General features: G+C 32.9%; 3 protein-coding genes and 1 long non-coding RNA gene across 9 annotated transcripts; 2 read left to right on the top strand and 2 right to left on the bottom strand.

The window, feature by feature from the left end:
* Positions 1-477: 477 nt before the first annotated feature.
* LOC108453465 (pentatricopeptide repeat-containing protein At2g40720) lies at positions 478-3,733 on the top strand. Its single transcript, XM_017751580.2, has one exon. It carries the CDS (start codon positions 585-587, stop codon positions 3,144-3,146), a length of 2,562 nt encoding a protein of 853 aa, XP_017607069.2. The 5' UTR covers positions 478-584; the 3' UTR covers positions 3,147-3,733.
* Positions 3,734-4,079: 346 nt separating this feature from the next.
* Positions 4,080-7,739, bottom strand: LOC108453466 (phosphoglucan phosphatase LSF2, chloroplastic). 4 transcript variants are annotated; one of them, XM_053028442.1, is made up of 4 exons: positions 7,397-7,739; positions 5,428-5,633; positions 5,024-5,194; positions 4,080-4,948 (listed from the first exon to the last, which is right to left on the bottom strand). In XM_053028442.1, exons 1-4 carry the CDS (start codon positions 7,683-7,685, stop codon positions 4,913-4,915), a joined length of 702 nt encoding a protein of 233 aa, XP_052884402.1. In that variant the 5' UTR covers positions 7,686-7,739; the 3' UTR covers positions 4,080-4,912. The 4 variants fall into 4 exon arrangements, with proteins under 4 accessions (XP_052884402.1, XP_017607070.1, XP_052884404.1 ...); XM_017751581.2 differs by having other exon boundaries at positions 4,080-4,739; positions 7,397-7,737; XM_053028444.1 differs by having other exon boundaries at positions 4,570-4,729.
* On the top strand, positions 5,590-6,040 carry LOC128293091 (uncharacterized). The gene is made up of 2 exons (XR_008283139.1): positions 5,590-5,675; positions 5,804-6,040. It is a non-coding gene; the product is annotated as an uncharacterized LOC128293091 (long non-coding RNA).
* A 17,074-nt stretch (positions 7,740-24,813) lies between the features above and the next one.
* Positions 24,814-27,749, bottom strand: LOC108453097 (CBL-interacting protein kinase 18-like). 3 transcript variants are annotated; one of them, XM_017751010.2, is made up of 2 exons: positions 27,198-27,749; positions 24,814-26,656 (listed from the first exon to the last, which is right to left on the bottom strand). In XM_017751010.2, exon 2 carries the CDS (start codon positions 26,329-26,331, stop codon positions 25,006-25,008), a length of 1,326 nt encoding a protein of 441 aa, XP_017606499.1. In that variant the 5' UTR covers positions 26,332-26,656; positions 27,198-27,749; the 3' UTR covers positions 24,814-25,005. The 3 variants fall into 3 exon arrangements, with proteins under 3 accessions (XP_017606499.1, XP_017606498.1, XP_017606500.1); XM_017751009.2 differs by having other exon boundaries at positions 24,814-26,660; XM_017751011.2 differs by having other exon boundaries at positions 24,814-26,660; positions 27,119-27,199.
* Between the last annotated feature and the right edge of the window lie 240 nt (positions 27,750-27,989).

Below are 27,989 nucleotides of genomic sequence, written 5' to 3' on the forward strand. Positions count from 1 at the left end.
AAAAATGGGAAAATAATAAATGGGTAAAATAAAAAATTGTTATTTTCACTTCATCTTCATCTCTCCTACATTCGATAAAAATGAGAAATAAAATACACCTCATTTTATAATAACACCCAATAAATAATAAAACAAATAAAATATATAAAATGTTATTGTGAATGCTTATTTTTCTATTCTTTTAAGATAGAATGAGAAAACATTCTTAAAAATATAATTTACTTTGTAATTTGTAAAGTTAGAGTATTTTTATATATTTTCAATTGAATTCGTATTTAATTAACTTGTAATATCAGGTTAAAGAATAAATTTTATAATAAGTATAGATATATAAACATAAGCGGAGCTAAAGAGGTTGGTAGGACTATCTTTTAATTTTTTATAATTTCTAAAATTTTAAATTAATATATAATAAAATTACATTTTTAACCTTTAAGAAAAGATAAAAATTTAATTTAACTATCTAAAAATGATAAAATAAAGGTTATTAATGTTAGATAGAATAGATTCGCAAATCGAAGTGGTTGCTATCTAACCGCCGTTGTTCATCCCTCGCTGTGGCAGCTGCTTGAAACAATGCAGAAATGCTTCAAACCGTACGCCTTTCACGCCAGCTTTCACACTATGAAACCTTCCATCTTAACCCAGCGTTATTCAATTCCAACATCAATGCCTTTATTCAACATGGCCAATTCACTAAAGCCTTACAGCTATTCTCTGTTTCTCCACTTTCAATCACCAATTTCACTTTTCCCTCTCTTCTTAAAGCTTCCACTTTCCTCTCTAACCTCAACTATGGAAAAACCCTCCATTCCACAATCATCCAAGTGGGTCTCCACTCCGACCCTTATATCACAACTTCGCTCATAAACATGTACACCAAATGTGGGTCATTTTCTTCTGCAGTTAATGTGTTCGAAGAAATGGTTACAAGAGAAGGCTTTGTTGAAGATGTCACTTTATGGAACTCTTTGCTTGATGGGTATCTCAAATTTGGTCAAATAAACGAGGGTTTGGCTCATTTTAACAAAATGCAGGCGCTTGGGGTACTTCCTGATGCTTACTCACTTTCTATTCTTCTTGGTGCTTTGGGGTTGAAGGAAGGAAAGCAAATTCATGGCTACATTGTTAGGCATATCTTTAAGAGTGATCCCTTTTTGGAAACTGCATTGATTGGTATGTATTCGAGTTGTAGTCGAATAATGGAGGCCTGGTTTGTATTTGACCATTTGGAAGATAAGAGCAATGTGGTTGTTTGGAATGTAATGATTGGTGGTTTTCTCGAGAATGGAGGATGGGAATGGAGCTTAAAGTTGTATTCTTTAATGAAAGCTGAGAATGTTAAGTTTGTATCAGAATCGATTAGTAGTTCCTTGAGTGCCTGTGTGTATGGCGATGTTATGGATTTTGGGAGGCAAGTTCATTGTGATTTGATCAAAATGGGATTTGAAAATAACCCTTTCGTTTATACTTCTTTATTGAGCATGTATGGAAAATGCCAATTTGTTGAAGATGCTGAAAATGTTTTCCGTCAGGTATTGGATAAAGGAATTGAGTTATGGAATGCTATGATATCAACTTTTGTTTGGAATAAATATTCTTTTGCCTCTTTTGAGGTTTACAACAAGATGAGATATAATGCAATAACCCCTGATTCTTTCACAATATCTAATGTTTTATCATGTAGCAGTATGATTGGAATATATAATGTTGGGCGGTCAGTTCATGCAGAATTAGTGAAGAGACCTATAGAGAATAGTACTGCAGTTCAGAGTGCATTGTTGACCATGTACTGTAAATGTGGCAGTGTTGGTGATGCTAATTTCATTCTTAGCACAATGAGGGAAAAGGACGTGGTTGCTTGGGGTTCGATGATATCAGGTTTTTGTCAAAATAGGAAGTTCAGAGAAGCTTTAGATTATTTTAGAAAAATGAAGGCAGATGGAGGAGTAAGACCAGATTCTGATATTATGTCAAGTGTCATCAACGCATGTACAGGATTGGAGAATGTAGATTCAGGGTGCATGATCCATGGATATGTTATCAAAAGTGGTTTGCACCATGATGTTTATGTTGCTACTTCCCTTGTTGATATGTATTCGAAATGTGGTTTCCTGGGTATGGCTGAACGTTTATTCTCAGATATGCATGAGAAAAATCTTGTTGCTTGGAATTCCATGATATCAAGCTATTGTCGAAATGGTCTGCCTGACCAGTCTATACAGCTTTTCTCTAAGATAATTCAGCATGGTTTTTATCCAGACTCTGTATCCATTACAAGCGTTCTCACTGCAGTTTCATCCACAGCAGCTTTACTAAATGGAAAGATTATCCATGGATATGTTGTTAGGCTAGAGATTGAATCTGATATTCATCTGGAGAATGCATTGATGGATATGTATATTAAGTGTGGATTCTTAAAATATGCTGAGTATATATTTCAGAACATGTCTCAGAAAGATTTAGTTACATGGAATTGCATGATTTCTGGCTATGGATCTCATGGCGATTGCATTGAAGCATTGTCATTATTTAATGAGATGAAGAACAGTGGAATCAAACCTGATGATGTTACTTTTCTTTCCCTGATTTCATCTTGCAATCATGCTGGTTTAGTTGATGAAGGCCACAAGATATTTCAATCCATGAGAGCGGAGCATGGGGTTGAACCTAAAATGGAGCACTATGTGAACATTGTTGATCTGTTTGGCCGTGCTGGACGTTTAGATGATGCTTATAATTTTGTAAAATCCATGACCATTGAACCTGATAGGAGTGTTTGGTTGAGTCTGTTGTGTGCCTCCCGAACCCATTTAAATGTGGAGCTTGGTGAACTGGCAGCTCACTACTTACTGAAACTGGAACCAGACAGGGGCAGCAATTATGTTCAATTGTTACATTTGTATGGAGACGCTGAATTATGGGAGAAAGCTGCAAACATCCGAGCAACAATGAAAGAAAAGGGATTGAAGAAAACCCCTGGATGTAGTTGGATTGAACTGAGGGATAGAGTTGATGTTTTCTTCCCAGGAGATTCATCTTCCATGAGAACAGTGGAGATTTATGAGATATTACATAGCATTGGGAAGCATATGGAGAAGGAAGGAGGTGATTCTGAAATTATGGAGACAATTTCAGACCTGTAAGTATGAAAAATTAATTTTGAAATTTGGAAGTGTATAAACAAAATTAAAAAGTCTGAAAGATGTGAATTTGTCTTTATGATCAAAATGAGTAAAAATGGAATGACTCCTTTGTTCTCTCTATTTATTGCATTTTATAGAATTTGAGAAATATGCAACTGTGAGGTGGGTTTTCTTACCTAAACAGTATAAAAGCTACCGCACAGTTTGACATCTTCATTTGCTGTAAGAGGTTTCCATTTTTGTGCACTATATGCTGCTAATCTATGACTGCTTGCATGTTATTTACTTTTCCTTGGATGCATGCAGTAGCTTTCTTCTTCATTCATCAATAACCTTCTTTCCTAGTTTTAGCAAAATCTTATGGCCCAAAAGGTTACCTCGTTCATCTTAGGATGAGATTCCAGCAACGTTAGTTACCCTTTTTTATTTTTCCCCTTTTCTTTAAGAAAAAGAGAGATACTTGTACTTCCAGTTGGTGTTGAAAGTTGCCAAGAATTTGTCTACAATATGCTTGTATATATCGTTCAGTGTACCATATTTTTGTGTAATAAAATATTTGTACAACTTGGTGTTGAAGTTGGCAAGAATGTCTACAATATGCTTACATATATTGTTCAGTGTACCATATTTTTGTGCATTCGAAATGCAATTGTTGAGATCCAGTTTTAAGGATTTGTTTTACAAGATGTTTACATATAAATTACTCAAACAAGACTCGAGAGAAAAAAAACTCAAATTTAATTAGGTCATTGTCAACAAGCCAAACTTGTGTTCAAGTTTTTTTTATATCTAGCTTCTAAGATCTAGCTTGAGTAGCTTACGAGTCAAACTAAGTTTTTCTATTTTTATTTAGCATTCAACAAAAAAATCTCTATTCAAACTTGAACTTACGTTCAAGATTAAGCATAAAACCAAGTATAAAGTCGAACATGATAATCAAACTCTTGTTTTATTAAGTAGATGAACCTAATCAAATAGAGTTTAAGTCAAATCGAGATCTTCAAAAATGAACTCGATCGAGCTTGCATCCTGTTAACCACAATCTGAATATATCTGATAATGGTACAATATATGTAACATGAATCACCAGAGAGATCATTCAAGTTACGAACCTAAAAATTTTTAGCTTCAATAGCATATAAACCATGCTTTGAACATGGAATATTCCGTGTTTTCTGTACTTCTCTATGTTTTATTTATGGTTTATGACAAATAGTTTCTATAAAAATCAGATCATATTTATGATTTGACCAAGTAATTTGCTATTCAGTCAGGAAAATAGTCCCTGGAGAGATCAGCTTCAACATCCCACAAGCAATGCCTAAGATTTTGCGGATTTGTCTGCCATGCGCTTGTGAACCGGCTTTAAGAGAATGCTAACCGAGATACTCAGGTTCCACGGAGGGAACGAACACGGTCTTGAATCAACTTCCTCTCCCAATCTGCTACACCCTCAAAAGCATGTTCAGGAAGATTTTCAAAGGGCTCCTTCCATGGATCATTCTTAGCCAGATCATAGGTGGCTCCTCGTATTGCTCTTTTATTGGGTCCACAAGGTCGTTTTGAGGTCAGTGCTTCGAATGCTGTATTTAGCTGACAGTTTTAACAGATACCAAGCACTGAAACTTCATAAGCTAAAGACGATTATGTTATAGAATCTATTTTATTTGGACTCAGGTAGAAGAGTTGGATATGAGTATGTGGCGAACATAGAATATTTTTCTATGTATTTTGAGGGTTCTTGCCTCCTTGGAGGATCATATCTCTTATACCCTTGTCCGGAAACGCATCAAATATGAGTACTTCAAAAAAAAAAAAGAGTTGGAGCAACGTAGGTAGAATTAGAGGAAGTGGATGATGCAATGTAGAATACTTACATTCATGCCGCAGAACCAGAACATATATGCAATAGCCACTGCTGGAGCTCTACCTAAACCAGCTGTGCAGTGCACATATACTCTTCCTTTTCCCTCAGCAATGGCCCATTCCAATGAAGAAACAGCTTTAGGTAATATATTTCTCAAGGAATCTGGATCAAAGTCTCTTGCCTACCAATGCATAAGATAGCAGGATCAATTCAAGCATCCAAAAACATTAAACTTACTTACAAGTTATCATTTGATTCACTTGTTTATGATATCCAAACAGGACCGATAATTTTCTTTAATGAAGCCTACATTTCCTAGAAGTCGTTCAAACTTCATTTAAGGAGTGTTGTTGATCTGATTCATTTTTTCCTGAATGAATAAATTATTATAAAGTATGAGAAAATTTTACTTACAGGTGTTCTCATATGACGAATTCCAAGTTGTCGACATCTTTTGATTATAGGCTGCAAGTCGATTCCCCAATACTCGATGTCATTGTCCTGCTGCAGGTTCAGTATATAGGCCACCTTCTCTTCTTGTTTCAGATGATCTATGTCTTCGGGTTTCTGGGGCTGAGAGCCGACAATCAAATTGTCAGTTATCAGTGTGTAGTTCATGCCTGAAAAACAAGACATGGATCATCAGAATAATTGATCAACATGTATGACTACCTTGATATTCAGTTTTTGTATTGGAAATTATAATGCAAGTACTTGCAACCATGATCACTAACACAAGGGTACTCACACAGCAAACACACTTTTTGTCTTGTAATATTAACTATCACAGATCAAGAAGAGGTGGCATTGTCTTGAAAGATGAAGTGCTGAAATGTAGAAGTGGACAACTAGGAATACAAATGTTTGCAAAATGCAGTACCAGACCAGGTCTATAAACTTGTTCTCTTGATGATACTATGTTTAGGGATAAATGAACATATGGAGCATAGTTCCTAGCTTGAGAATAATGGCAAAGATTGCTGTAATATATATACACATTATAGAATGTTTTGGGGAAATTTTCAAATGCTCTATTAGATAGATGTCACTTTGTAGATTAAGGTAGTAGAGATCCTAACTAATCTTTTTTTTGCCTAAGTTATTCAAAACTCTGCTTGACTTTTGAACACAAGTACGACTTAAACACGGGTTTAACTATGCTTTTCCATGTATTTGGAGGATCCTAGAAAAATCATATTCCCATACTTATGTCTAAATACATGTTAAACACAAGTATTAAAAAAAAACAACAAAACAAAATGAAGAAGCATAGCAACAGAGATTTTTGCTAAATCTTCTTTTCATCAGACTGTACACACTCCTTGGTTTGCCATCTATCAAACTTGGAAATCTAGTTGATAAGCTGGGAAGCAACGGACATATTGAAGAGAGTGGATTACTATCATAAATCAGTTCAGTTACGGCAAGCTTCCCGTGTTGCTAAACTCATCATTTTTATTGAACTATTTGTGTCCAGCAACGATGTTCGACACCTATCCAAATATATAAAGATGGAACCTTTCAAGGATCTCCCAGGTACATAGAGAACTTAAAAAACATTGATCATACTCATGTCAGAAATATATCATATCCAAAAGTAACACTCGGTCTGAGTTATGCTGCAACATTCAATAATATAGAAAGCAAAAAAACCCACCCGCCTTGGGGGGGGGGGGGTGTTCAGAGTCTCATTAGCAAAATGCAAACTTAAACAGGAGATTTCCAAAGTCAATTTTAATAAAGTTGAGCTCTAGGGTTTCTGATTATCTTATAGAATGAGGAGACAAATCAAAAGTTATGAACAGAAGATGGATCAGATGTCATACCAGAAATAAGGAAAAGTTCCTTACTTCCATTAAATATTTTAATCAACACCCCTTGTTTGTAATAAGCATGATTCTATTTTAAAAAGTTACAAAAAGTCACATGATACAACACAATCCAAAGTCAAAAAGTGCTTTATGGATCTAGATCCATATTCCTAATTAATATATAATTTCATCACTAACTCAAAGTATAATCAATTTGGTTCATACAATCACTTTTATGGTAATGGCTACTAATATAGGTTTAGAATTCAATTCCCAGCATCTATAACCGTTTCCCCATTCTCATGCTAAGGCATTACCGAGTTGGTTGATACATCTACCTTTTATGGATAGCTACTCCCATAAAGTAGCAGCAACTTTTTATGTACTTAAGAAAAACAACCCAAACTAGAATAAGAAGAAAAAAAATACTTTACACATCCAGATTCTAGCACACAAATGTCTCTTTTAGGGTTAAAATAAGAAAGTTTATCCAAATAACATAATCTACCAATTTGATTAACCAAAACTACCGAAACCCAAAAAGAAATGAGCTTTATAGAGAAAAAGCTAACCAAGGTCATGATGATACTCATATGGATTCCTCATCATTTTCTTCATGGCAGTGTTATACTCTTCCAGCCTGCTCTTGGACCTCACAGAAACCTTACTGTTTCTGGGATTATCATCAATCCCAGTCTCGGTTTCAGCTAAGTTACAGAAAATTCTAGGAGCACCCATTTTAGATTGCTTCTTGGGGAGCATGAAATTGAACCTACATTTGAAATTTGCAGGAAAAAGTTCAGTTTGTGACGGGTTTAGGAAGACTGAAGAGAAACAAGCGGTGCTGTTTATGGTACTCATTTGTGCTGTTTCTTGTTGCTTTGATATTGTTGGGTTTGGGTATGTCAGATTTTATAGTTTAGATTTTAGTGAATGGACTTGACTATGTTGCCCCTTTCATGATTTTCGTCGCATCTGTGTCCTCAAACTCAAGCTTACCGTCCATTTTTTTGGGCCCCAACTTGTTCGAATCTAGAATTCCCATAAATTCATTATCAACCATAAATTCTAATATGCAAGGGAACAAAATTAATTACTTTTTCCTCATTTTTATTTTAACTTTTTTGATTAAATTATAATATTTAATTAATTAGAATATGTGATTAATAATGTTTCTTAAATTAATTTTTATTTGAAATGGTGATAATAAATCAATTCAAATCCTTTTCTTTTTAGCCAAAATATAAAACCCAACATTTTAAAATTTTCTGTCACCTCGATCACATCATCATTTCAAATAGAAAAATTATAAAAAAATCATTTCATAATAGCTTAATACATATTTTTTCACTTTATTTATTAAACTTTTTTTTTATCTTAAATAAGTACTTAAACTATTATTATGTTATCTGATTCAATTTTGTTTTGTAAAGGTGTTAGAAAAATTGGATTGGATACCACGTTGTACCAATTAAAATGTGCCATGTGAGACCTTTCAACCAATCAAAGTATGTCATATGACATTTAAGGTTATTTAAAATAAAAAATTCACCCACCATTGATTAAATGCAGGTCGACATTGACTATCGTTAATCACCATTGATTGGTGTTCACCAAATTAACCATCCAAGTGCACATCACCTTTCTTTTTATTTCTTAGTATTATAATATTATTTAAAAATTTAAAAGTTTAAAATATAATATATAAATATTTAATTGTTTTAAAAGTTTAAAACTTCTAAAATTCTAAAATATATAGTTATAAATTAAAAAAACAATATATTATATCAAATTGAAAACTTGTCATAAATGTTTTTTTCAAAAACTCTAAACTCTAAAAATTCAAAAGAAATATCTAAATTTCTAAATTTCCAAAATAAACAAAGTTGATAAAAAATATATAAAGTTTTAAATTTTATAAATTTAGATATATATTTTTTGAAATTGTAGAATGTAGAGTTTTTAAAAAATAATATTTGATAAGTTTTCAATTTCTATATAAAGTTTTGATTTTTTAATTTATATTTATATATTTTAGAATTTTAAACTTTTAAAAATTTTGAATTATTATTATTATATTATATATGAATTTTACATTTTAAAACAATATATTATATAATATTAAAAAAAAGAAGGGTGATGTGGTGCATTCTAATAGCGCCACGTGGATGGTCAACTTGGTTAATAATTGCTTAAGGATCAATCAACATTGACCAACGCTGGTCAATGTCGATCAATGTCTAGACAATATTTTTATTTTAAGTAACATTAAGTGCCACATGTCACATTTTGATTGCCACCACGTGATAATCGAATTTTTTAACTCCACTACAAGAAAAAGGTTGAACCAAATAATGGAATGATAGTTTAAGCACCAATTTGGATGAAAAGAAGTTAAAAGTACCAAAATGAAAAAGCGGACATAGTTCGGGGGCCAAATTGAGCATTAAGCTTTCATAATTTTAAAAAAAAAATACTATTTAAGAGTTTTTTAGTCTTTTCATTTTGACAAAAATGAATAAAAATATGTATATGAAGAGATTTAAACCCACGTCAATTAGATTAGTAAAATTTTAAATATATCACTCAACCAAAACTTCGTTATAATATTTTTATATGTTTTTATTTTAGTATGCACAATTTAGTAGTTTTATTTTGATGATAACACAATGATAAATGATTGTAGTGCATTTAGTATTGTTAATATGATGTATTTATGTGTTTAAATTTTGTTTTACTCATAATTTATTTTAATTTTTATTTTATTATGTAATTATGATTAATTAATTTTAAATTATAGATTTCCTTTTATTTTATACTATTATTAAACACACACATGTGTTTTAAATCCATGGTTACCACATGCATACACTTGCAATAAAATTTCTAATAAACATTTAAGCATGCTTCATGAAAATTAATTGGAATGCAAATTAATAAGATTTTTCATTTACTCAAAATATAATATAATACGTTTTTTTTTTTATGCAGAAGTTGGGATGGGTAACATGGTTTGAATCTATGCTAGTATGACAAGAACTTAAATCATCGCTCCATACAAATAAAGACACGTTGTAATATTTGTTATATAATCATTACTTATTATTGAAACCTTTTTTTTGAAATTAACTTTTATTTTAAAAGCTAAAGTGAAGTCGCCACCAATCTTTTTTAATTAAGTGTGATTGGATCACCTCAAAATTTATTTTAATAAAACATTAGATTTATTAAAACGATACTTTTCTGCCTACAAAAATCCATGAAATGAGTTTGGGAGTCAATTTCGTATGAGGAAGGGTTAGCACCCTCATAACGCCAAAAATTGGTACCTAGTTGATTACTTAATATCTTGATGTTGAAAATTGAAAATTCAAAAAGAATCCATTACAGATAAAGTACAATCCCTCATTACATGACATTATTTTATTAAAATATCGCCAACTAAGTTAAATTTTGTGAAAAAGCTTTATTTCAAATTAATTGAGAAGAAAAGATCACGTCCCGTAAGTTAGGGCATGCTGTCTCAAATCCTCGACAATAAGAATAATCGCTATTTGATTATGACTTAAATCCCATGTGTTTCTACTTTAAATAGGATATTCAATTACTTAAATTAACGGAGAAAGTCAGACTCTGTAAGTTGGAAGCACAACCTCTCGGATCCCTAAAATAAAAAAAATATTGCGTCAGTTTTAAATTATTTGTTATGCGTTTGTGCAAAGGAACAGATGAACATATGTAGCAAATATTGACAATATTTGAGGATGGCAAAATTATCACATTTACTAAATAAATAACATAAATATCAAAATGAATTGACAATAATATAATGAATGCAAATAAAAAGTAATGAAATAAATAAGAAAATATTCTATTGATAATATTCATAATGATAATAATACTACTAGTGAAGTAATATAAAATGTATGAAAATAATATAATTATATTCATAAAATATTAATTCTTTGATTGAATTTTAAAAAATTAATATTAATTAACAATAATGATTATCTAATAATATTAATAATATTAATAATATCAATAATTAAAAATAAAATGTAAAGCCTAGTCGGAATAGTGCTTTTAGGACCACAAATTCGACGTAAGAAAATTTATTTTTATTATATTTTTATGGTCTACGATTTCAAAAAATCATTTCGTGAAAATTTTGTTAGAAAATTTTAACGTTTGGCCACTCAATTTAGTCAAAATGACTAAATTGTAAAAAGTACAAAAGTTGAGATCTACATGCTAGAGGTGTCCAATTGTTATGAAATTTTAAATTGGAGGTCCTTAAATGGTAATTAGACCATTGGATAATTCTTTGGACAAAAATAGACATGAAATAGGTGAAATAGAATATTTTTAAGTTAGGGGCATTTTGGTCATTTAGTAATTAAAAGAATTAAAAAGCCAAAATCAAAGCAAAATTGTGTCCATCTTCAAGCTATGGCTGAATTTCACAAGGGGAAACCATGGCTAGGGTTTTTCAAGCTTCCAAGCTTGATTGTAAGTCCGTTCTAGCCCCATTTTTAATGTTCTTTACATTTTTAAGATCCTCGTAGCTCGGTTTAGCTATTTCCACCATTATTTTGAGCTAGGGTTTGTGTTTAAAAATTTACCCATGGATGACATGCATTTTTTTTTATGTTTAATGGTGGAATATGAATGCTCAGTGTGTAATAAACTACTTTTACTAAGTGATTTTCGGTGAAATTGTAAAAAAGGACAAGTTTGTAAAAAGTTGTACAATGTGTGTAAGTGTGTGAATAAATGGAAATTGTGGACTTCTATAGTTATAAAAATGGTTCAGCTAGGCTTAAAATACAAGGAAATTGAATAAAAATCATTTTACTAGCCCAGGGGAAAAAAGTGTAAATATGACAGTTTAGGGGTAAAAATATAAATTTTGTCAATGTGAATTTAGGCTAATTTGAGTAGCAGGATGAATAAATGAGTTAAATGTGTTGTTATAGATCAATGAAAACGAGATTCGAACTTAGAATGGGAGGAAAATAAAGAATATGATGAATAAGTCCTTTTCTCCGATTGTGATACCGGGGTAAGTTTGTATGTAAATAATATATCATTTTTACTTATGTTATAATATTTTGTTATTATATGAGAGGTGGTTGCATATTGACTGATCACTTGATGTAAATTATGAATTGAAATTGATTATGGATGAATTGGTAAAATGTTCAAAAGTGAGGAATTTCCCGGTTGGACCTTCGGAATAGGAAAGATACGAATGATCCGTTGTGAGAACAAATGTGTAGTACTATGTGCAGGCTACTATGTGTTTAAAATGGTTTTAGGTCACGTGTGTAGTACCAAGTGCAGGCTACTACGTGTACCAAATGGTTAGGTCGCATGTGTAGTACTAAGTGCAGGCTACTATGCGTACCCGATAGCTTCGATCACATGTGTGGTACTAAGTGCAGGCCACTATGTGTAAAAGATAGCTTTGGTCACAAGTGCGGTACTATGTGAAGGCCACTTTGTGAAGAAGGTAGCTTTGACTACAAGGGTGGTACTATGTGCAGGCCACCGGGCATCCGTTATTATTCCGATGTGTTCAACGGGAAATGACAAGGTGTAATTGAATATGACTATGTGATGAATAAGTGAAGGTTCGTGTGTGTAAACTTATGAGCAACGTGCTCGACATGTGATCGAACTTTGGTAAGATTGATATGGATTAAGTGTTACAATGAAAGTCACTACAAAGAAAATATGAAAGAGTGAAATTTAGTAATAAAACAGTTTTGGACAGCAGTAGTTGTGTGACTTTGAACCAAAAATGGTGGAAATCGAATTAGAAGTTGAATAAGATATGAAATAAAAGCTTACTGAGTCTATTTTCATATAAAAGAAACGGTGTAAGAAAATAATTTCATATTATGAGATATTTGAATTTTTGTGAGATACAGTCAGAATGATTTTGGAATCCCCTGTTTTGATTTGGGAAAATCATTAAAAATTGTAAAAAAATAATTATGGTTTATAATTTATATGATTAAAATCCTTAATGATTCTATTTTCGAAAGAAACAAATAGGAACATTATCCAAATCTTGTACGAAGAGATAATTAATTTTTAGTTCAGAGAGGTCAGAACTATTGGACAGCAAAACAGGGGTGACTTTAAAGAATAAACTGTACTTATTTGCTAAATCAAAAATTCTTGAAATTTTATGGTAAGAAGATATATGAGCCTAGTTTCAGGGAAAATTAGCAAATCTTAGTTTGGAGTTTCGTAGCTCAAGATATAAATAATTTAGTGACTGTGACTCGAGTAGACAGCTTGAGATAAACATGAATAAATAGTGGAACTATGTGCAACTATGATTGTATTATCTTGAGAACATATTGTGAAGATTTATAAAAGCATGTTAATAGATTACTTATCATTTACATACCTACTTACTAACCGATAATGCTTACCCCCCTTCCTTTCCTTGTAATACCCCGAAAATTTTTACTGTAAGATATTATCCTTGATATAGTAAAATAAGAAAATAAAGTGACAAAAAGGAAAATTTTGAGTTGTGTCAACCTTGGGAAGTATATTATGATATATTAATTCAAGAAAGGACTAAATTGTAAAGATGAGAAAAGTTTTGTTGCACAAGAGTAAATACTTAAAATTTGAGGGTTAGAGTGTAAATATGAAAAATTTGAAGGACAAATAGTGAAAATATTTTAAGGGTGGAATGATCTAGAAACTAAGGAAAATAGATGAATTAGGACCAAATTGAATAGATGAAAAATTATGAGGGACTAAATGGCAATTTTACCAAATTAAGTATGACTCAAGGATGAAATTCTAAAAGATCATGAAGGGCAAAATGGTCACTTAGTAAGAGAGAGAATTCTAGAATGTAATGATTATGTTGATGATATTTTAAATTAATTAAATAGATAAATATTATTTTATTAATATTTTAATGACATATTTATTATTATTTTTTTATTATTTATTTAGTATATAAGGAAGGAAAGATGATGAATTCTCATCATCTTTCCATGCATGCAAACGTTAGAAGAGAAGAAAAGAAAGAAAGTTTTCTTTTCTTTACAATTTGGTCCTTCCACCAAAAAATTCACCATTTTCACCTAGAAATCAAAAGAATTTCCATAGCTACCAACAGAAAAAAATGTTAAGGAGGCTATGGGGAGTTAGAATATCAAATTGGATTCAAGGAATAGAAGCTGGAGGAGAGAGAAAATCAAATTAAAGATTGGAATCAATAGAACAAGGTAAGTACATCAAGATTTTAATATATTTTTAAGTTTGTTATTATTGAGAAAGCATGGAAATAATATTATAGTAGAGTCTTCTTACATAAGGTTCTATGTTCTTGATGAGTTAGTGAAGGGAAATAGGAGAAAGTGATGGGAAATATTGTAGAGAAAGGGAATAAGAGTGTTATAAACTTGGTAAACAACCTTTTTCACTAAAACAGTTTTGGACAGCAATATTAGTCTAAATTTGAAAAATCACCAAAAATTGTATAAATCGAATTAGAGGATTAATAAAATATTAAATTAAATATTATTGAGTCAAGTTTCTTATGGAATAAACATTGTAAGCAATGGGATTGTAAATCATGAGATATAGTAAATTTTGTGAGACAATGTCAGAATGATTTTGGGTTTCCCTGTTCAAACTTTGGAAAATCATAAAAAATTGAAGAAAAATAATTATGGACTTAAATTTATATTTTTAAAATCCTGAATGAGTCTATTTTCAAGATAAATAGACAGAAACATCATTCAAATTTTGTACGAGGAGATAATTAATTTTTAGCGAAAAAGGGTTAGAACTGTTAGACAGCAAAATAGGAGTAATTTTAATGAATAAACTGTGTTTATTGGCTAAACCAAAAATTCTGAAAATTTTATGGTAAGAAGATATGTGAGTCTAGTTTCATTACAAATTATCAGATCCTAATTTGGAATTTTTTACCTCAACATATAAATAATTTAGTGACTATGACTCAAGTAGACGGCTTGATGTGAACATATAAGTAAATAGTGGAATTATGTATAAATTAAGGATGTGGAATGGAGAGGAAGAGGAGGAAAATATATGAATATTCAGTTAGTATGGGTTTATTTTAAAAATGGCTAATTTGCATGTTTTAGGTTCATGGACTAAATTGAATAAGAGTAAAATTTTAGGGGTAATTTTGTAAAAATATCAAAAAAGACCAAATTGAAGAAAATGAATTGTTTTAGCGTTTAAATTAATAAATTGAATGAAATTATTAATTTAGATCATGATCAGGTGAAAAATAGAAAAAAATAAAAAATTACCAAAATGCCCCTGAATCTTGATATTTCTGTAATTTAGCCATGCAAGCTCATATAATTTAATTAAGTATGAAAATGTATTGATTTGATTATTGACTTGTGAGAATTATGATATGTAAATGACATGAATATGTAGCATGAAAATGTTAACATATGATATATGTGATTGATAAAAAGGGTACAAGAACCCGTTCGAATATTAAATTCCGATTGGACAGGTGATTACCCTTATAAATGAGGTCTTGCAAGTGTTGCAGTACAGGTTATTCCGAAAAGAGTAATCTTATGATCTCATTATGAAAAGGAATTTCACCCGAAAGGGTGACACTTGAAAAAGATACATGTACCTAAATGGTACAACTGGAAAAGGAAATGTACACTGTGTGTGTACAACTTGAAAAGGAAACGTACACTTTGTGTGTACACTTGAAAAGGAAATGTACGCCTTGTGTGTACAATGTGAAAAGTGGTAGATTCGGCTACCTAATTAGTGAAAAGTGGTAGCTCCGGCTACCTGATTAGTGAAAAGTGGTAGCTCCAGCTACCTGATCAGTGAAAAGTGATAGCTCCAGCTACCTGATCAGTGAATATTGGTATCTTCGGCTACAAGTGACAAGTGATAAGTGGTAGCTTTAGCTACACTTATCTGATCAGTGACAAGTGAAAAGTGTGAAAGTGCAAGTCCATAGTTGAACTATGGCAAAGCGATAAAGTGTGCCAATCATGGCAAAGTGATATAGTGTGCCAAACATGGCAAAGTGTTCAGTGATCAGTGATGAATTGATGGATAAGACCATAGTTGGACCATGGCAAAGTGTTCAGTGATCAGTGATGAATTGACGGATAAGACCATGGTTGATCCATGGCAAAGTGTGAAACGTAGATATGGTATTTCCATACAGAGCTCTGAAACGTAGGTATGGTGTTTCCATACTGAGTTGTGAATCGTGGTATTGAGCAAATGACGGACTCAAATCCACAAGACGTTCTCTAATTTGACAAAGATTGGTAAGTGACATATGAAAGTAGTATTGGAAGACTTATGGTTATTATTAATATTGATCTAAAATAAGTGTACCATTGATATTTAAATGATTCAATGGGTAAAGTTCTGATATGAGATAACATGAGTTTGAAATGAATTATCACAGGTATATACCTGAAATATATGGAAATGATGGTGCGTGAAATATTGATATAATGAAATGAATGATATATGTTTATAAAGAAACAGCAAAAGAATGATAAGTATCATGACATGTAAAAATGTGATTATCTTTGATATGTTGCTACAAGGAAATTATGTATGTTGAGATGAGCAATAAACTCAAGTGTAATATGATGAGAAAATAAGTTTACCTATGTTGAATTTATATGAATATGTTCAAGTATGCTAACAAGTGTTACTGTTGATGCTTAGACAAGTGCCAAGCTATTGGTTAAATGGTAATATGTTTATTTATATGATGTGTTGAAAGGGCAAGTGCTCAAATGAAAATATACTTGTGATCGTGAGAGAGTGGCAAGTTTTAAGTTACGCAATATCTTATGAAATGGCTTATCATATGATTAATTGAAAAGGGTTATGTTCAACTGCACTAGCTTGTGGTTATAATGGTATAGTATGCTTATGACCGGTGTGTTATACATAATGAATAAGTGTGGAAAGTAAAGAGATACATATGAAAATAAAGAAACTAGGAAGAGTTAAAATTATTTAAAATCTTACTAAGCTAGAGATGATATGCATAAGTGATGATGTGGATTCATTCACCTTGTAAATTGATGAATATAGCTTCATGAGTATTGTCTGAACCACACGACTTGGCCACACAGCCTGTAACCCCTGCAGTGTTGAAAAATTTTAAATATTTTCAAAAAAAATTTCGAGTTCTCGATTAAGTCCCGATATATATTTAAACCTCGATGGCTCACATAAGGGACACTATGATTAAATTTGATTAATTACAGGCATGAATGTTATGTGAAGCGAAATTTCTGTTAAATGATCTGTAAATTTTGGTAATGCTCTGAAATCCTGTTACGGCGATGAATACGGGTTGAGGGTGTTACATTCCTTTTTTTTTCCTACAATGTCACAGATGCTAGCTCAAGTTGGAGGTCATTGGAGATTCTATCACACTAACAAGTTATTGATTGGTATAGTATTAATGATCTTCAACTATTTTTAAGTCTATGGCACGTATAGGGACTTGATTATGTGTATATGTTATTATGAGTTGGCCTATAATATTTGATAGTTCATTTTGTATAAGGCCATTGAGGATGGCTAATATTAGTTAAGTTATATGTTTATGATGTTGTATTTTGTGGATGTGCAAGCTTGCATGACTTGGTTGAATGAGTGTGTGATGATTAATTATAGAAAGTGAAGCATGTGAATGGTTGAATGAAGAACACGGCCTTGAACACGGGCGTATACCCCTATTTTCAAGAAATTTTCTAATGTTTTTCAAAGTTCACGATTTAGTCCCGGATAACTTTCAAAGTATGTATTGGGCCTCGTAGGCCCTTATAAGGGACGATATGCATGTGTATGAATGATTTTAAATTGAATGAAATTTTATGACTCAGTTTAGTACGTTTACAAGCGTATGTGTTCCAGTAATGCCTCGTACCCTATTCCGGCGTCGAATACGGGCAAGGGGTGTTACATAAAAGACTAAAATAAAATAATCGATAAATTCAAGAGTAAAAATGTAAATTGTATAACTTAAAAGGCGAAATATAAATAATAGAGTTAATGTGCTGGAAACTAAATAATAGTAATTAAAAGGTCAGAATTTAAGAAAGGTAAATGACTAAATTAAGTTTTTAAAAAAAATAAAAAAAGCGATTCGAATTGTAAAAAAAAATAAATGAAGGACTAAAATATAATCTGCGAAAAATAACAAGGGCCAAATAGGTAATTATTCCAAGCACTTGGGAGTTGGGACATGCGTCATTCCCTAGAGGGTCAACAAACTGAGGACTAAATTAAAAACGAACAAAAGTTAAATGGTATAATCTAAAAGGAAAAAAAATGAAATTAGAACAGGATTAAAATAACTCAAAAGGCGGAAGGACTAAAGCTGAAAATATCCCCCTCCTACAAAACACGCGGATCTTGGGGGTGATTCGGGTCGGGCAATTTGTTTCTACTGAAACGACATTGTTTTAGGTACCCATTTCCTAAAATAGCCCCTGGACCAAAATGAAAATAAAATAAAATAAAATGGTAAAATAGAAAAAAGTAAAAAAGGACTACATCAAGATGTGCTCAAAAGCGGGAGGACCAGGACTGCAAATAAACCATTCTGTAAAAACACGCGGACCCTGCTAAGTAATCGGGTCGAGTTGGCAGATCATAACTAAAACAACGTCGTTTTGGGGTTTATAGAACCAGGCCAAAACGAAGTTGTTCCCCTATCCTATTTAAGTTAAAAATATCCGAAAAAATCATTTTCCCCTTTGTTTTTTTTAAAAAATATCCCTTCTCTCTTTTTTTTCTTTAAAATGTTCTTCAGGCCGACCACGGGAGCCACCATTGCTCTGCCGAGACCACCGGTCGACGGCGACAACAACTGCAGTCCCCGATGGCCGGACTTCATGAAAAAAGCCTATTTTGGCCATTTTGTTTCCCTCAACCCAAATTTGAGGCCAAAACCTCCGAAAACCAAAAAAATACCAAAAACCTCTTGGTTTTTCTGCGTTTCAAAGGGTGCCCAACACCTTCTTTCCTGACGAGGCCTCCGAAAAACCAAAAGGTGATTCGGAGATCTCATGCCAGAAGAACCGTCCTTCATCTTTTTATTCTATTTTTTTGATTGCTTTCTCTGTAAAAAAAAAAAACAATACATGATAGTTATGGCTTTTATAGCCGAATATTACATTAGATTATTGTTTTTTTTCTATTGTTTCTATTGTTTCTGCCATTGTTTGTTTCTTTCTCTTTGCAGGTGACGGTCCGTGGTCAACGGCTACGGTTGGAAGCTCACCTTTTCCATTTTGGTGCAATGGTGGCAGGGACACGTCAGGCCTCGGATGGTGAGCATGCTGACGTGAGCGGAGGAGCAGCGCCAGAAACCCTAGGGTTTTTGGCTTTCTAAAAAGTTCAGGTTTTTGGGCCACTAGACCTTTAGGGTTTTTTTTTATTCGGGCCATTTGGGCTTGCAATGGGTAATGTATTGGGCCTGATATTTTTTTGTATTTCGGCCGTTTTTTGTAATTGGACTTGGACTTTTTATTTGAATTTTTATTTTATTTATTTATTTTTTGATTTCTTATTTGGGCTGGACAAAACTGAGCCTTTACGATTATAATATTTAGAAAACTGCAATAATCCGTCAAAACAAAAAGAGATAACTATGATAACTTTTCATAATAAAAATTTGTTTATATCATGGTTAATGTTACCTAAGTGCTACAATAGAACAGTGCCAACTGAACCATTTATAACCAGAAACAAGATAATAACATGTTGGGAAAATTTCAAGATCAATAGAGCTCGTTAAACTTGTAACTTTCACTATCACTTTATTTCTTCTATTTGATAGTGAATTTTCGGTTCTTAATTTTGATAAATGAAAATTAGATTGCAGTTTATGGAGAACTTGAAGACTCAAATTCAATGAAAGCATGCAACCTTCTCAGTCTATCAAGTTTAATCTGAACTTTTATTTGGCCAAAAATCTTGAATGCTTCGTAAAGTTGTTCAGATTTTGAACCAATGGCTAAATTACTAGATGTTCCATTAACATTCTTCGACTCTTGAGTGCTATTCCAACGGATTTATTTTAAGTTCCACTTTTGTACTCTTGAAGTGCTATTCGGATAGGTTTAATTGCTGGCAACTTGAACAAAGCATTGTTTTCATCCAAAGCATGCTCCATGTATAGAAAACACTTCTTAGAAAGAACATTGGTTAGCATATCATGTTGTTTCCTACTCGAAACAATAGCCGGAAAGTCTTCAATAGAAAAAATTGGTTCATCATGTTGCGTTGAATCTGAAACAGATGATAGACCTTCATTGATACCAACAGTTTCCACTTCATTCTGTGTTGAGCTCAGAACAGGCACATCTTCGATATAAATAGGTGGAACATCATGCTGTTTCGGACTCGAAACATGTAATATCCCGAATTAGGGCCTAAATGGAATAGTGGTTTTGTGACCACAAATCCGAGATAGAAATAACTATTTTATAATTATTTTGATGTTTATGATATGATTTCATGATTGTGTGAAAATTTCGTGATGAAATCCTATGCCTAAAGTGCTAAATTGAAATTAGGGACTAAATCGAATAATTTGCAAAACTTGCATTCTAGGAGTTTTTAGTATGAAATTGCTTTGGAATATTAATGAGGAGGTCTTAAATAGCAATTTTACCAATTTCTAAGTCTATGGACAAAAATTGGACATGGATGGAATTTTTGAAAAGTTTAGTAGTAAGGGCATTTTGGTCATTTAGTTATTAAAATGAATTAAAAACAAAATTAAAAGCCAATTTTTGTCCATCTTCTTCATTAGGCCGAAATTTCAAGGGTTCTCCATAGCTAGGGTTTGTTTCAAGCTTCCAAGCTCCATAAGTAAGTGATTCCAAGCCCCGTTTTTAATGTTCTTTACGTTTTTAGAATCCCGGTAGCTCGATTAAGCTTATGCTAGCAATAATTCAACCTAGGGTTCATATTTGGAAAAATACCCATAGGTGAAATTTGTGTATTTTGGTGATTTATGATAGAATATGAGGTTTTAAATTATGTTAGACAACTTGTACTACTCGGTTTTAAGTGAAAACGAGTAAAAGGGCTTAATCGGTAAAAATACCTAATAGTCATAAGTACATGTTAGAGTGTGAATTTGATGTTTCCATAGAAGGGAAAAATGATCAGCATGTCATAAAATATAAGAATAAGGGATGAAGTTTAATTCCCGAACCTAGGGGCAAAAGTGTAATTATGCAAAAGTTTAGGGGCAAAAATGTAATTTTGCCAAAGTTCGTATTAAATTCTGTTTTGATGAATGTATGTATTAGATAAGATTAATTTGGTATTATAGATCAAGAGAAACGAGACTCAAGTCGCGATCGAGGGAAAAACAAAGTTTACGAAGAATAGGCTCGATTGCTAATAATTTTGTATCGAGGTAAGTTCATGTGTAAATGTAGTAACATAATTGTCATTTTAAGCAATTTAATGTTTTTTATATGATATGATGCTTATTATTATCATGAAATGTTATGTTTTGTGGTTATTGTTGAATAATATGTAATTATGTGAATTACTTGATGAGTATGAACTATCACTGAGTATCAGTTCCGATATTCCGTGGAAGACGGCAAAGATGTGTAATCGAGGAAAAAGCTCGTTTGAACCTTGGGAATAGATTAGAATACAAGTGACATGTCAGTGGAATATTTGAGTTCCGAACTCGTTGAGTTGAGTCCGAGTTCACTTATGGATGCGAACGCCCGAGCTCGTTGAGTTGAGTCCGAGTTCACTTATGGGTGGGTTACATGGTAGCTTGGCTACATAAGTTCCGCAGGCTATTGAGTTTGTCTAGTTGCGGGTATGGCACTTACGTTCATGAAATCCGCGTATTCGAATTATATTCCGATGTGTTCAACGAGTGAATCTTAAGTGAATGAGAAGAATGCCTAAAACGAAGGTGATATATTGGTAAGTGTGGTGAATGAGAAAATTTGACAAGTATGTGCTTAAATCCTCAGGTTGAGAACTTGGTATGATGAAATCGTAGAAAGATATTAAATGCAAACGAAACACGAATGTCTTGATGTTGTTTATGCAAATGATGTTTTATGTGGAATTGCATGATTATGTTATTTGCTATTTGCATGTGAACTTACTAAGCATCTATGCTTACCCCCTTCTTTTCATTCATTGTAGTTGTTGACAAGCCGGCTTGAGAATCAGGATAGGTCGAAGATTCGTCCACACTATCCGAAGGCCTAAATTGGTAAAATGGCTTGTGTGTTTTGAATGTGGCATGTATGGCAAAATACTCACTTTGTGTAAATGATCTTATGATATGGCTATGGTTTGACAAGAAAAGGGTTTGTAAATGATTAGCCATTGGAATGGCCAATCTAAGTTATATTTGTTGTTATGTATGTTTAAAATGCTATTTAATCCATGAAAATCTATAATAAAGTAAAATTTGCCATAAAACAGAATCTGACAGCAGCAGTGATGTAAATTTGAAAAATCACTAAAAATAGTAAAAATGGAATTAAATGATTAGTAAGTTATGAAATTGAAGCTTGATGAGTCTATTTTCATATGGATGGAACAAAACAGGTATATGAGTTATATTTGGTGAGATATTTAAGTTTTGGTGGAACAGGGTCAGAGTGATCTCTGTATCCCCTGTTCTGACTTTAAAAATTCACTATAAATTGTACAAAAACAATTAGGAGTTCTATCTTACATGTATGAAATTCTTATTGAGTCTAGTTTTATAAGAAACAAACGGAATAGTCATTGAAACTCGGTACAGGGAGATATCTGATTCGTAATACACAGGGGTCAGAGTAGTCGAACCCTGAAAAAGGGGAGACTTTAACTAATAAACTGTACTAATTGGCTCAACCAAAAATTCTATAAAAAAATTAGTAAATAGATATATGAGTCTAGTTTCAGGAAAAATTTACAGAATTGGATTTTAAATTTCGGAACTCGAGATATGAATTTTTAAGCGACTGTGATGCAGTTGGCTAGCTTGTCTAGAAATTTTAAAAATAAATTGTTTGAGCTGTTAAATTGATGAATTAAGTTTAGTAACACCTCAGGCTTGACTCTGGCGACGGTCTCGGGCGTGAGGGCATTACAAAACAGCAATGGGAACATCAGCATTTGGAACATCTTCGTTATGAAGAGTTGACATGTCACATTGTGTCGAATTCGAAATAGAATTTGGAACATTTTCTATTTGAAAAGTTGGCACATCATATTGTACCGGAGTCGAAACAGTAATTGGAACATATTCTATTGGGGATTGACCCGTATAAGCAAAGAAAAAAAAAGGGTAGAAAAAATTAAACACAAATTTTATTTTATGTGGAAAACTCTTCTAAAGAGAATAAAAACAACAGGTTAAGGAGACTTCATTTTTTCACTAAATGAATAAACAAACGAGAGTATACTATAGAGAAAATAAACCTAAATGTACTAAAGGTACAAATTCAAACCTCGAAAATAAAACCTCAATTCTCATAGAGTTCTCTTAAAACGGGTACAAAATTATCTTCATAGTTACCATGAAAACTCTTACTAAAATTCATCTGCGACTACATCTTGTCACCTCCAAAAGAAAAGCCTTGCAGTATTACATCTTTAATTGTCTTCTAGAAACAAGGATACGAGACACCTTTAAATAGGCTAAGTAAACGACTAAAATATTCCTAAAGTAATCAGAGTTCAACCAAGAAAAGATAGTAGAGTTTAACTAGAAGAAAAAACCCAGTTTTTGTGGGAAACACGTCGCCACGCCATAACGTCCCCATTCGCGTCATAGCGACATCGCAACATCGGGAAGCTTCTCGTCATGGCGTTGCCAATTGACTTTGGTGTTGCGATACTGAAGTCCTTGTGTCACGATACGGGCTGTGTTAAGTACCTGCAAACTGTTCGATAAATACGAGACACAGCTCACATATTCGGTAAGAAGGATTGAGACACCATTTTGAATCGAACTTGAAACAGCGGTTAGGACGCCTTTGACAGAGAGTGATTGAAGAACTTTTTATAGGATCAGTTATCGAACTAGAAACAACAGTTGGAAAATCTTTGATAAGAAGAGCACTTACCATTTCATTCTCATCAAGAAATTTGAAAATATCATTGGAGATGAAATAACTATTGATTGTTTCCATCTGTGTAAAGATGAAAGGCTGATTGAACTTGATAATCGTTTCGTTCTTTATAGTAAAAGTGCTTTTAACACAACAAAAACACTACCATCTGTAATAAACTGTGAATCGCAAGAAAAAATATCATATTGCTTACGATCCAAATAAGACAAAACATGTTTCTTGATTTCTTCTATGGTGGTAAAGCTGATCATGGCACCATCAAGTTCCAACTGGCTAATCATGCCGCAATCATGATAAATTTGTAAATTTCTTTTGGAGAATCACTGAGGAGGAGATAGTATCAGTTCAGTTGCGACTACTTGTGGGGTCAAAAGAGAAATTTGGCTTTGCATTAGCTATGAATTACCATCAGAGAAGAAATTATTCGTAAATCTCTTTTGGAGAATTCGGGAAGAAAAGATGGCATCAGTTCACAAATGCAATAACCACCTTTTCTAGAGAATTACAGAAAAAGAGATAGTATCAATTTACGAATGCAGTAATCCTATGAGGATAAAAGAAAATTTTACCTTTGCCTTTGAGTTTGAAATCGGATTTGAGGTTTTGAATTTCTGAGTTTTTTTATTTATTTATGTTTAACCATTATAATAATATATTTTAAAAAAAATAAAATTATTTATATTTATTTTTAAACCCTTCAATATTTTTTGTTTTACGCAAATGATGATATATCATCATATTAATAACTAAGAGTGCATGAGATTTATGTACGCATGATGCATCAATAGACTGAAAAAATTAAAAAAAGAAAGAAGCAAAAAAACAGTAAAGCTGGATTGTTGTTTTCACGCATTAACTGCACAACACAACTGAACTTAGATATCATTCACAAACATTAATAAAATGGTTACTAAACAACACCCAAATGCCAGAATCACACAATGAAATCCTACTTGAATTGCCTAACAATGATTCAACAAAGAGAAACATTAAAAACATTATGCAAATAATACTTGAATCGAAGACGGCTAGGATGAGCGAAGCGGCTCACCTTGCCAAGCCCAAACAATGTCCTTCAGTGCTGGTCTAACATCCTGTTGAAACATATTTCGAAACTCCAATGTATCACCACTGGATTTCCTCAGCTCCACTAAGTGGAAAGATGGGGTAAACTCAAATATCTCGGCATCAATAGCCAATGCGCCTTTTCGACCTCCGTTGGATCCTTCCATTTTCATTAGCCCTCCATGCTTCTTAACTTTCAACTTCAAGTTTTGAGCAATGTCCTCTAGTTTAGATGTTATGGCAGAGAACGTATGTGTCGACGTAAATTGCACTTCCTTCTTCTCGTCATTTTCCACAAATAGTCCGGACAAATCGAATCCGCTCGATAAAGAAATGATGTCGAAGGCATTCAAATTAGTGACCTTAGCCATGTCTTTCTTTGCTTCAAATGCATTGGACTTAGTCTCAGAACTAAAAGCTGCATCGACATCGGCTGGAACCAACACTTTTTCAACTTTACTCTGAATTGGTTTCGAGTTAAACCCTTTTCTGAACCACGGATTTGTCATTAATTTTGCGATTGAAATCCTAGCTTTCGGATTCGGATTGAGGATTCTTGACAGCAGCTTGGTCACTTCAGGTGAAAACCAATTAGGAAATTTGTACTCTGCCTTGCTTATTTTCCTATAGATTGCTATTAGATTCGAATCATGAAATGGCAGATAACCAGCAAGCATAACATAGAGGATCACCCCACAAGACCAGATATCGGCTTTGGCTCCATCATAACCCTTTCGGTTTATAAGTTCAGGCGCTACATAAGCAGGGGTTCCACAACTTGTGTGGAGTAACCCGTCTTGATGCTTAGACTCTGCAAGCGCACTCAAACCGAAATCCGACACTTTAAGAATTCCATTTTCATCCAGGAGTAAGTTTTCCGGCTTCAAATCCCGATGATAAACGCCTCTGCTGTGGCAAAAATCAACTGCACTGATCAGTTGTTGAAAATACTTCCTTGCCATGTCCTCTCTCAACTTCCCTTTAGATACCTTCTTGAAGAGCTCACCACCTTTGGCATATTCCATAACAAAGTAAATCTTGTTCTTGCTAGCCATCACCTCATAAAGCTCCAAGATATTCGGGTGTTTAACCAGGCTCATAACCGATATCTCCCTCTTGGTTTGGTCCATCATCCCCACTTTCAAAACTTTCTCCTTGTCGATGACCTTAACCGCCACACTCTGACTGGTTTTGATATTCCTTGCATAGTAAACCTTGGCAAAGTTTCCTTGTCCTAACAATCTTCCGAATTCATACTTATGCATCAACACCTTCCCTTTATTTTCCATTCTAAAGTTCAAATCTTAACACCCTTAGATAATTTTTTATCTCCTGCAGTAACTATATATATGTATAACATCTAAAGAACAGGAGTGGCTATAACCGGAGTGCTCAACCGTCTTCAACGAGGTCACCCTTCAACATGGCAGAGATTTTACTTTCAACTCTATTTACAATATGGATACAGGGAATGAATTTACTGTCTGTTGAGCGTCCAACATCATCGGGAATGAATGCGGGTAATTCAGAACCGGATACAACTTTATGTGCTTCAGATAAAAAGTTCACAGCATGCAAGCACATCTTTCTGCATTCCCTGGACCTGTCTGGAAGCTGTCTATATCACACAAAGAGACAAGTCAAGGATGATTTAATCAACAGTAATGCATCATATATATGCGTTCCAAATTCATGCTTCAAAGTACAGAATGAATAGAAAAATCAGTCTAAATATTAGAACAAAACCAAGATGGACAAAAATTAAGATATGGAAACAAACTCTTAAAGCTAACACAATATTTCATCAACATAATCAAAGGACTGAAAATATTAAGATAAAGAAATAACAGGTATGGATGGACGACATATACAATGGATCCTAGAGCTAAATCTTGAAGAGAAAAAGAACATTCTAAGCAAATAAAAGGTAGATGAGATATGACCAAAAGGCAAAGCAAAAACATATAAAAGAATAGAACATTGTTTTTGGATCACATTTAAAGGTGTGAGCATAGTTTTGCAGTTTAAATTCATGTTAGCTTAGATTTTTAGAAGGCAAAAAAAAAAAAAAAGTACCAAGAGATGAACATGATTCAACAAAGAAACTCAGCCAAAAAATAGAGAAGTAAAGAAAGAAGGAAGAACTCAAACTTACCTATGAAGGAAAAAGAAGGGCTAAACTGAGGAGGATGGACTTTGAGGAAGTGGTGGAGGGATGGAGATGAATGACACAATTGTTGCAAGTACAATGAATATATTATGAGATGTAATAATTGATGTTCCTGGTTTTGAGCTATATAAAGAAAGGCTTATGTTATATAAAGTGTGGGTTAAGACAATAGCCTGTCTTTTCTACTGCAGTCAAAACTGACATTCAAAGCAATGGTGATAAAATATCATAAGGCTATTTTGGGGATTCAGTGTCCATTTTTGTTAGAATAAACTTCAAAATCTTTCTGCTTTTGCTTCAAACAAATCATGCTTAATACAAAAGGAAAGGAAACAACTTAACCCCATTTAATTTTTTTCTAAGAACGAAAACAAAAGGCCACCCTAAAAGGGAGGGGAGAAATGGCAGGTTCTCCTTTTTTCTTTCAAAAACCAAACCCTCTTTTTCTTTTTTCTTAGTTTTTCAACAAGGTTTAAGGCATTAATTGAAGAAAATTGGAACACCATTATTGAACCTACAAAATAGACTCTTGGGGTGTTGGCTCCAAAACTGGTTTGCCATTTAAGGCCACTAGTTCACAGATGACATCATGAGACATGAGTTGGTGGACAAAATGAAACCCTTGGATTGGAGTCATTAAATATTTGATTGGTGTCAGGTCTCGACAGGGTTGAATGTTTCCATAAAATTTGCCTGGACCCCACATCTTAAATTTTGAAAACGTTTGTACAGCACTTTTGTGTGGTTGGTAGTCCTCCTTGTAGGCCTCAAGGGCTG

Source organism: Gossypium arboreum, chromosome 5 (assembly GCF_025698485.1).
Source record: "Gossypium arboreum isolate Shixiya-1 chromosome 5, ASM2569848v2, whole genome shotgun sequence".
Lineage (NCBI taxonomy): Eukaryota > Viridiplantae > Streptophyta > Magnoliopsida > Malvales > Malvaceae > Gossypium > Gossypium arboreum.